We start from the raw sequence: 10,572 nt of genomic DNA, 5'->3' as shown, positions 1-10,572 counted from the left end.
ACGCCGGCCACGCTGCAGCAGGCTGGCGTCGGCACCGCCAGCACCCAGCCGCTCATCGGCCGCGTCGGGGAACCCTGCCGCCACCGGGTCAGTCGCCGCTTAGGAGCACCCTCCTGGTGCAGCTCCGTCCCACGTCGGAAGCCATCAAGAGGGGAAGGTCAGGGGGTCGCCGCCACCAGCGTCCCTAGGGCTAGGCTGGCCATGGGCGCCAGCAACGATGGCGGGGAGGAAGGGGAGAGGAGGGTTGATGAAGTGGGAGGCCGACGCGGGAGGAGACTTCCCCATAGACTACACGTTGGTGTTTACCGCAGTACCGTATTCGAGAAAAGGCCAAATCTTGTCTTTTTTTTTTTCTTATCTTACATTCTTACTATAAAAGCATGTAAAAAGCCCGACGTCTGGTGTTCACCACCTAATAACTGCCTTCTGCCATAGAACAAGAACCCAAGAAAGCCGCGCACCGCAGCCACGGAGATGGCCCGCGCTTTCTTCCACACCCCGCAGCGGCAGCACCACCTCGCCGAGCTCCGCATTGAGGGCGACCAGTCGCCGATCGCCTTCTCCGACCCCTGCGCCGCCGGCCGCAAGCGCCGCTGCCTCTTCCCCGCCTTCTCCCCGCGCAAGAAGATTTTGGTCGACCTGCCCCCCTTCTCCTCCGCGCCCGCGCCTTCCCCGCCACCCAGCGGCGGCCGCACCGTCAGCGTTTTCTCGTCGGCGCTGTCGCCTTCCAGCGGAAGCAACGGAAGCTTCGCGTTCTGCGCTTTGCCGGAGCAGCCATCGCCCAAGGGCTCCAACCGCAGCGGCGCCTTCGCGTTCTTGACTTCGCCGGAGCGGTCGCTGACACCCATGGGTTCCACCGCCAGCAGCGGTTTTGGGGTCTTTTCTTCTCGGCCGTCGTTATCTCCCGGCCACGGGGGCTCCAACGGAACCGGCGCCATCGCGTCCTTGGCTCCCCCGACGCCGACGCGCACGGGATCCAACGGCAACGACGGCGGGGAACCGGTGTTCCTGGCTTCTCCGAACACGGCGCTCGGGCGGAAAGATTCTTCAACGTCTGCGGCAGACAAGGTATTGTCTCCCGCGGGTCCCCGGATCAGCGGCGGTGGCGATCTCGTCTTCTCGCCGCCACTCGTCCTCACGGCCTCCCGGACGTCGGCATCTCCGGAGCGGAAGCCCGAGGGGAGCACCCTCTGGTCACGGCGCCGCGGGAACAAGCGGCAGTTGGAAGAGCAGCTGCAGGTCACCGTGCCGCTGAAGAAGGTCGCCAAGACGGAAGCGCTGGCCATCGGCGACCCTACCCGTCGCGCCGCCCTGTCCGTGTCGTCGACCAGGCCGTGCTGCGCGTTCGTCAATTCGCCGGCGAAGGCGATCAATCAGGTATCGCGACGCTTCCCCCTCCCTGCTCGATCTTCCGCCTCTGCGGTTGAGTTTTGGATTTCTTCGCCTGTTACTGGTAACTGCGATTCGCGTCTCTGATTTCTCTGGCTTCGGTCGCTGCAGGAAGCCAACAAGGACATCCTCGCCGCCAGCGGCGCATCCTGCTCCTCATCGCCGTATCAGTCACCGGCGGGAACGATCTGCACGTTCGACGCATCGCCAACAAGGCCGCTGGAGAAGGCGAGCAAGCGGGTAAGCCATTTCCTCTTTCCTGGTTGTCCATGTTCTCTCTGTTAATCCGATCGCCTGAATCATTCGAAGTTCGCATATCTTCATATCACCATGATCGTTTTGTTCGGCGATCCTTGGGTAGTCAGAAAAATGAGCAGTTTCATTTTGTTCAGCGGTAGGAAATCACTCGAGAATGCAACAAACAAATCGCGATCATTTTGTTCAGTTCCACCGATGCATCCGTCAGTTTAATGGTTAACACCGCTCGTTGCCGCGGCCTCTTTCTGTCATCTTGGTGGTTTGCCTTAACGAAATCTACAATCGTACAGGAGAGCGAGGGCGGAGATGGCCATGGAGCGGCGGCGTGCCCAGGCGCCGAGGTGGTGGTGTGCGTGACCTGCTCGTGCGGTGCCCGGAAGGAGTTCTGCTTCGACCACCGCCACTGACGAGCTCGTTACCCCGTCCGTCGCCACCGGCAGTTACTTCGTCAATGGGTTGCTTCATCAGTCTGGCCTGAATTCAGGACACCGATAACTGCATTGTGCTCGGAACTGTGTGTGTGTTATGAAAGCTGTAGCGAATGGACGGTTCTCTCTGTAGTTTCCCAGCTGTTTTCTTCTTGATTTGAACTGCAAAGTGCTAAAGCGTCAAAGACGCTTGTGTTCCGGGTAAATGTACGCCGTTCCTTTAGTTGATGTGATGGTGATCTCCGCCATTTTCTTTTTTGTTTCTAGCTCAATAAATGAGTTACAGGGTTTTACAAAAAAAATTAATTTGATTGGTTAATAGGTGGGGAGATGGCCCACCCTTTTTGAAAATCAAGGGGGAGTAAGTTTGTAATTGGTTAGTAGATGAAAAATGTTTGTAACTCATGTATTTGTTTGTATGTCTAGCCGAGATTGCAAAAATCTTTATCTTTACCTCTTTATCTATATTACCTATCTTACCTACTAATAAAACACAGATTGTTTCTGATCGTCTGTCACGCCATTTTATAAATAAACCCCTCAGTTTTCTGTAAATCAACCCGCAGTACATGTTTAAGTTATAACCAAACCGTTTTTTTTTCTCATTTTCTTAAAAAAAACCCTGACGTTTTAGACAATCAACCCGCCGTTCATATTTAAGTCAGCCGAAATGTTTTTTTAGTTTTAACAGAAAACCCTTTGACGTTTCGGTTAATCAATCTACAGTTTATGTAAAATAAGATTATTCATATCTTTTAAACCGTAACTTAAATTTTAACATGTTATATATGAAACTTGATTAGAAAAATATGTAGAATCTAAATATGAAGTTATTTTTAGCTGTTAAATATTTCTAAAATATAATTTTTGGTGCAAACTTAATATATAGTGTACGGTCTGTTTTTTTTGTACCGTCGGTGGTTCAAATTGCAAATAAACATCTATTAAAACCAGAGTGAGAGAAAAAAACATCGAGAACCATGCATACACAACTATGAAAAACCTCGCGGGAAAAAAACAACATACTTTTTATCTTATTCCAAGCGAGTGTGCGCATGTGCGCGCGCGCAAAAGAGAGAGACATTAAGACTAACCACATTCAAACGTGTTTTCATTGTGTGAGCACAGAGGTCACTGTCGGCAACACAAATATGATGTCATGTGAAACTAAAAGACGTGGGCCTATTAATGTCTTGAGTCATGGTTATTGGTTAAGAGTGTGTGTTATTTTCTTTCCCGTTGCAATGCACGGGCTTTTTTTCGAACGAGTGTGTGAGTATAGAGGAAATACAAATGTAATGCCATATAAAACTAAAAGACGCAGGCCTATTAAGGTCTTGAGTCATGGTTATTGGGTTAAGAACGTATGTTATTTTCTTTCCCGTTGCAACGCACGGGGTTTTTTGCTAGTACTAATAAACCAGTTATTGTTTGTGGTCGTGCGTCGTGTTTTTTTTGCAAAAAAGTCGTATTTTTGAGAAATTAACCGGCAGTCCAGTAAATCTCTACTACTTAAAAAGGACGTAAGGTTTCCATTTCACCTTTCTTCCCACCATCCTTTCGTCCAAACTTTCATGTGTATGATAATCAATCATCTTAATTTACTTACTTTAACCAATTCCATTTTAATTTACTTACCAAACTTCTAATCAAAATATAAGATAATTTATGAGCAGAATTTGATGAGTATTTATTTACACAATCGCATTATTATTGACAGGTAAATCACAACCTAACATTTTAGGATACTTATATCACGTTGCAACACATGGGCATTGTTCTAGTAAGGTTAAAAAATGTTCCGTATTTCTGCCAGAAAATACGAGCGACCACGCCTCCACCCCATCTGGATCCGCCGCCGACCGGCGTCCTCAACCACGCCATCCACCGCCGTGCCGTCCTCCCCGCACCGCAGACTGCCTCCTCTCTGTCGTGCCCTCTTCCTCGCGCCGCCCGAGTCCTCCGCGCGCGGTTCGCCGACGCCGAGGCCCAGGCCAGCCTGCTCCGGGCCCGCGCCACCGACCGCGACGGGCTGCTCAGCACGCTCCTCGCCACCACGGGCAACGACCGGGAGGTGGAGGACGCGCGGGAGGCGGGGTAGCGTCAGAATCAGCGCACGTCGGATCCGGCATGCTGCTCCGCTCCCTTCCCAAGTCGCCCTGGATCTCGCGATGCTGGAGGTGGCCGCCGTCGTTGCTATGGAGGGCTCGCCACCCGCCTTCGGAGTCCCATGTCCCCGAGATCGACGGGATTGAAGCCGAGGTCATCATCTTTCGACAGGCTCCTTCATCACTTCTGGTTTCCCACAGTGGCTATGGGCTGCCTCTCCCTCTCGATCCTGCGCTCCTCCTCCTCCGGTTCAGGTTTCAGGCCGTGGCAGAGGGTCGCCTCTCCATATCCATCCTTCCAATCTGGAGCACAGGTGGAGAGCCTGGCTGTGTGCGGCGGAGATGGCGCCCGCATCTGCGCCCTATAAGCCCGGACAAAGCTCCTCCGAGGCCATGACCTCCGCAGGTATCGATCTAAAAAAGGCCGACAACCCAATGGAACCTCTCCCTGTCTCTTTCTTCTGCATCTTCCTCATACTATCCACTGGAATCTTAGTTTTTGTTGTTAGAATAAATCCGAGGCATACCGTCGATCATCCGAGGACCAAGCAATCACACGAGCACAACACCGAGATTTGTTAACGAGGTTCACCGATATGGCTACATCCCCGGGGCTTGACTACGGGCGCTCCTCCCCGTGACACCGTCACAATACCGCACTCTGGCCACCCGGGCGCCGGCACACGCCGCCGGCTCCCCCTTGCGCGCCTGTGCTATTATGTTGGCATAGGTTACATCGTGTGTCTACCCCCGCTATATATGAGAGGTCTAGGATACAAGTGTCCTACTAGAACACGACTTCATACCCTATAAACACAATACAACTACAAGTCCAACTGTAACCTACCTTGTACACAATATTCGACACAACTCTAACAAACTCCACCTTGGCGAATATTCTCCACCACCCTGGATTTGTCCATGCGTCAAACTTTCATGTACATTGGACTTGAGCTTATCCCATGAGTACCGCTGCTACTCCAAAGACTCCATGCGACTCCACCTGCAACTTGTAGTCCCTTCTTTTCTTGACCACAGTCAACACTCGAGCAAAATTAAGTTCCTCTTTACTCTAGTCTGTGCTCCCAACTTCCAGAGTATCCGTCCAACGCCATCACACACTGATCACTGACCTGCGTGAAAGTGAACAACTCAAACATTGGGTGTCACACATAAGAGTTACCTGAACTCAACATCACCGCTCCTTTCTTGACCGCATGTCTGAAACTTGAAGGAATTTCACCATTACTTGTAGTCATCCCGAGTCAATTCGCAGTTGTCTCACCACATGTATGACCACCAGAGCCCTGGCCCGTCTCCATGCCTCGTGCGCACCGCACGCCTCGCCGCTATTACCGCGTTGAGCCTCCGCTGTCCCGGTCGAGTCTCAAGGGTCGTGAATCCACACCACTCAACCCCCACTGCAGAGTACCACCGATCATCACCGACCGATGACGAGTTTGACTCTTCCATCAGACCACTGGGCTCCAGTCCGAATTACATGTCCCTCGCTTTTCCCCCTTGCTGAATAGGCTTTGATTCCCTGGATCCTTACACCGTAGCCCCTTAATCCAGCTCCACCTTCAACATGACTCCATGGTAGATGACCAGTCCACCCTCGCGTCCCGTCGACTTCAAGCTCACATGCATACGCCATCTTGAATCAACCCCACGCCATAGTCTTGTCGAAGTCACACAAGCCCTCGGGCCTGCGTCACGTGTTTCCACGCCCAGAAGTCGGTCACCATCAGCATCACGCTCCTATGTCGTCGTCGCCGATCCCACCACCGTCTTCTGTATCAATCGACTCACGTCGATCCGTCAGACTGTCTAATCCGACCCAGCCGATCTCGTTCGACTGTACGACACACTCGAGGCTCTCATACCGTCTTCCACGAATTCCCATCCATCACATGATACTTCCCATCTCAGCTGACATGACTTCCCACAACGCCTTCAAGCATCCCTGTTGTGCCAACAAATCTTTCACCTTTGTCTGCCATAACCCAAGGTTTTCAGTTCCGTGAACTTCTCCACCTCAAACCCGGAACCCGTTGATGTCCTGGTTCTTCGTACGGCTGACCCTGTGAAAAAACTATCCAAGCTTTCCACGCCATGCTACTAGCAAAACCAACCAACTTGGTCTTCACGTGAGCAGCTCCTGTCTTGGCTTTAACTCCTGATGCTAAGCTAATTGCTTTTTGCCTTGCCAACCATCCTTGCTAGTCCATGATGGATGTATCAATGGCTTTTTCCTTCGCAAGAGATTTGATCTGCCTGTGTCGTATACGAGGACTCGATCCTCCTTTTGGTCCAAAACAAATCTCACACATACCCTGCAACGAGCTCTACTCGGCCAGCATGCACTACGACCACGGTCCAGTTTTGGCCAGCCTCCTTGCCCCGCCTGGGCCAGCGCGCCACACTGCCCCTCGGCCAGCCTGGGCACCGCAACCTACTGTGTTGGGCCTCGCACGGCCAAATCCATGCCATTGCCATCCACAGATCGCCAAGATTGCCACCGATCGAAACGATCGATCTGGTCCTGCCGCCGCCTGTACGCATCCGATTCGATCGGATATGTTGGCTCTTGCATGTATGCTGCTATTCCGAAACAATCCGTCACTGACATGAATCACATCGTTGCTTCTGATCTCCCGATCCCTGTCATGGCTCGGGTGCGAAGCCAACCACGATCCAACTTGACGTTTCGCTTCAACCTCTAGATCAACGATTGCAACCTCCGAACAACCTAGCTCATGATACCACTTGTTAGAATAAATCCGAGGCATACCGTCGATCATCCGAGGACCAAGCAATCACACGAGCACAACACCGAGATTTGTTAACGAGGTTCACCGATATGGCTACATCCCCGGGGCTTGACTACGGGCGCTCCTCCCCGTGACACCGTCACAATACCGCACTCTGGCCACCCGGGCGCCGGCACACGCCGCCGGCTCCCCCTTGCACGCTTGTGCTATTATGTTGGCATAGGTTACATCGTGTGTCTACCCCCGCTATATATGAGAGGTCTAGGATACAAGTGTCTTACTAGAACACGACTTCATACCCTGTAAACACAATACAACTACAAGTCCAACTGTAACCTACCTTGTACACAATATTCGACACAACTCTAACATTTGTAGTTAGCTAGCAAAGACTCAATTGCTGCATTTTTTGACTGTACATCTTCATATAGGATTCGATAGCCATGCCCTGGAGAGAAAGCTCACAAATTAGTGCAGTTAACAAGAAGCAATTGAACCGAAGATCTTACAAAATGGCTTGCAAATCTAGGTATCAAACAGAATTTCGGTAATATATATTATGTATACGGTACTTGGAAGGGATGCTTACCAGGTAAATACCACTTAAAATCTAGGTCCAGTAACTATCCAGTTGCAGATTCACTGCAAGTTTGTGCGACAGATATACATATATATATATATACATACATACATATATATATATATATATATATATATATATATATATATATATATATATATATATATATATATATATATAGATCAACTAGGATTTAGGTTTAACTCTATGGTACAATTGAAAGACTAAGGAGAAGAGGGTGGATTGTACTACCTGATTGCTTGCTGTACATCCGAAAGAGATTCAGTTGCTCTGAATATTCTGATTTGCCACATGGTCGCCAGTGTGAATAGCGCCTTCATGAGCGAATCTTTTAATGACGTAATTACCATCCAGCCATCCTGCCTTTCCAACGAACAACATACAAGCTTTGTTCTCTGAAGTTTAAGAATAGTGCAACCATCTTGCCTTTCCAAAGAATAACATATATATTTTTAACCTTAATAGTGCAGCCAGCTAGCTGTAGTGCACTTATCTCTAAGCCCAGCTCCTCTTTAATCCATAAACTTATCCGTAACCAAAGGCTAGACGTATATTCAACTAATTCTATTCATTGAGTTGAGTTTCTTACTTCGGTATGGCATGGGGTATAGTAAGTTCCATTTCAATGTTCCAGGGACCACTTCCAGTAAGTTTCCACTCGACATCAGCAGTAATGTCCACTACCTGTATCAGCATGGTTATAGCGGTAGATAATCAGGGCAAATATCATAAGCAAATTACAACTTTAGAATCTCTGAATTCTAATAGATTTCTAATATCCTTCAAAACATGATGTGTGAGCGCTCTTTAGATATTCCAGTAAGTTTCTTTCTACAGGTGTTCTTACATCTCCTGAATGGATGATTCTCTTTGCATTTCGGCCGCTCGGCCCACTTCCGATGATCCACTACATCATCACTGTTTGGTAACCGGTTAGATACTCTTCAATCTCCTTATACCGAAGCAGTTATGATTGAGTAGTACATTGTTATCATTCTCAACAACTTCATTCATGACACCTTTGATACTCATGTATGAGAAAGAACTTTCAGTGATTGAGTTACTTTATTTGACTTTATGTTGTTCAGGAGGGGAGGCCGCAAGGCGGGACAGCCAGTAGCGGCATTTTGTTCGGGGATGCGTGGATCTGGTGATGCTGGAGCTTGGGAACAGGAAACATCATATCCGCAATGGCGTTTCAAATAGCCAATTTACCTTTCTCCCTAAAGGATTCTTGCTCTGCTGTCAGTATCACTGGTCTTGGGGTTTAGATTTTGTCAATATCAAAATCTGGGTACTTACCAGCAAACGAGTTGTTGATCTATTTACTTAGTCAAGTTCATTTCTGCTATGTTCTTCAGTCAAGCTTCAACTTCTAGCCTTGATTAAATGGCAATGATATTCTCCAAAACCTACTAATGTCAGAAATCCTGCTACCCAACAGGATGGTCTGCCAAGTGATGTGAGCACTACTCAGTGTGTGGCAGACGTTCATTAGGAATGCAAACAAGATTTGAGATGTAGGTGTTGGTCAAATTTTGGAAAATTATGGGTCTGCAGGTACAAAATTACATGTAGGCAATTTTACGGTTTTCTGAGATTAAAGATTCAAGCATGAATGTGAATATAGTTCCATGGTTTTTTTGCTGACAGGTTTTCTTATATTTACTTCTCTTTGTATGATATTGGAATTTATATGCTTACTTAACTGCTCAAAGATATCTGTTTTGTTTGTCGATTGGAAGTTACCACATTAAGCTTGAGTCCATGTGAATTGACACACTGTTTGGAACAAAATAAAACTTAGTACTGTAGTACAGTTTGGTGGTTAAATTACCCCTTACCTCGACATTCTAATAATCTGTAATAAGGATAGTTCGCATTGGTCATGCAAGATCACTTGCGGGAAATTGGTGGCTTGCTGTTGTTGTGCTTCACAATTTCTGTTGTTTCTATTTATTTTACATTTTTTTATTTACTGCAATTTGCAAAACAGAAGTACTAGCATAACTGGAATTTCTGTTTGTGTTTTTTACAGAGGGAACATAGTCTGATGGGACAGCTCCTGAATCAATGTCACATAAGGCAACAACATATTTGGAGTTGAAGGAGTTGAGATGAGTTGATCACATCCTCATGTGTCTTTGCATGTTGCAACAGGGGTGGTGTACTTTTTTTTATAGCAACATTCCTACTTTAGATAGAAGAACTTATGGGGCACATCAGATGTACTGACCACTCCTTAGTCCCAAGAACGGGAGTAACAATTTTTCTCAAGTTCTGCTGATGTATTGTACTAGAAGTCTGTTCATCAAACTGCCTTATCAACCATTTGCTATTAACCCTCAAACATCTAACTTTTTTTTACATCCTCAAACATCTGACATATTTCTTAGCAGCTGCCTTCTGACCCTCCCCTTCACCCTTTTCGGATAGTTTTTTTTGTGAATACCCTTTCCTGATAGCTATGTCCCACCATCTGCATCAGAACAAGAGAAAGGGGCAGATGATCTGTTGGCCACGGAGACATTGCTTCCTGCAATTGACCATATTATCGATCAAGGGCCAGCAAAAATATAGAGATTTCAATTAATTTTACCGTCGACCAAGTAAATTGTGCAATTCGTGAGCTGTGACGATGAAAGAAGAAGAAGAAATATGATTTAATGGCAAAAAATAAGTCAACAATGTTGTCTGATGTGCATGAGGATTTGGTACATGTTTGACATAAGAATATGTATGCCTTCAAGCCTAATTATTGTGCCTTGCATGTCGTGTTCTTTTAGTATATTTTTTCTTCCGTTGCAATGCACGGGCATTTTTGCTAGTAATAATAATAATAACTAACCACTCGATATGAGAACCAATTCCAAACTTCAAAACAGGCCGACCCACACCTTGAATAAGCACCCGGTTCATGAGTCAACCCTGACTGGTTTTGACTCGCTGGGGCGGTTTTGATCGCGTTGACTGCTGACTGGGCACCGCCACATCAGCAGGGCGTGCCAATTGAG

The 10,572-nt window shown here is 47.8% G+C and overlaps 1 protein-coding gene and 1 long non-coding RNA gene across 4 annotated transcripts; both read left to right on the top strand.

The window, feature by feature from the left end:
• The first annotated feature begins 391 nt into the window (after positions 1–391).
• On the top strand, positions 392–2,297 carry LOC123117363 (uncharacterized). The gene is made up of 3 exons (XM_044538165.1): positions 392–1,377; positions 1,501–1,629; positions 1,938–2,297. Exons 1-3 carry the CDS (start codon positions 475–477, stop codon positions 2,052–2,054), a joined length of 1,149 nt encoding a protein of 382 aa, XP_044394100.1. The 5' UTR covers positions 392–474; the 3' UTR covers positions 2,055–2,297.
• A 1,503-nt stretch (positions 2,298–3,800) lies between these two features.
• Positions 3,801–9,908, top strand: LOC123045512 (uncharacterized). 3 transcript variants are annotated; one of them, XR_006421461.1, is made up of 3 exons: positions 3,801–4,589; positions 8,396–8,490; positions 8,647–9,908. It is a non-coding gene; the product is annotated as an uncharacterized lncRNA (long non-coding RNA). The 3 variants fall into 3 exon arrangements; XR_006421462.1 differs by lacking the exon at positions 3,801–4,589 and having other exon boundaries at positions 7,706–8,490; positions 8,647–9,118; positions 9,597–9,908; XR_006421451.1 differs by lacking the exon at positions 3,801–4,589 and having other exon boundaries at positions 5,457–8,490.
• Positions 9,909–10,572: the final 664 nt, after the last annotated feature.

Source organism: Triticum aestivum, chromosome 1A, assembly GCF_018294505.1.
Source record: "Triticum aestivum cultivar Chinese Spring chromosome 1A, IWGSC CS RefSeq v2.1, whole genome shotgun sequence".
In the NCBI taxonomy this organism is placed as follows: domain Eukaryota; kingdom Viridiplantae; phylum Streptophyta; class Magnoliopsida; order Poales; family Poaceae; genus Triticum; species Triticum aestivum.
Note: the sequence above shows the minus strand (reverse complement) of the source record. Positions and strands in the feature narration are given on the sequence as shown.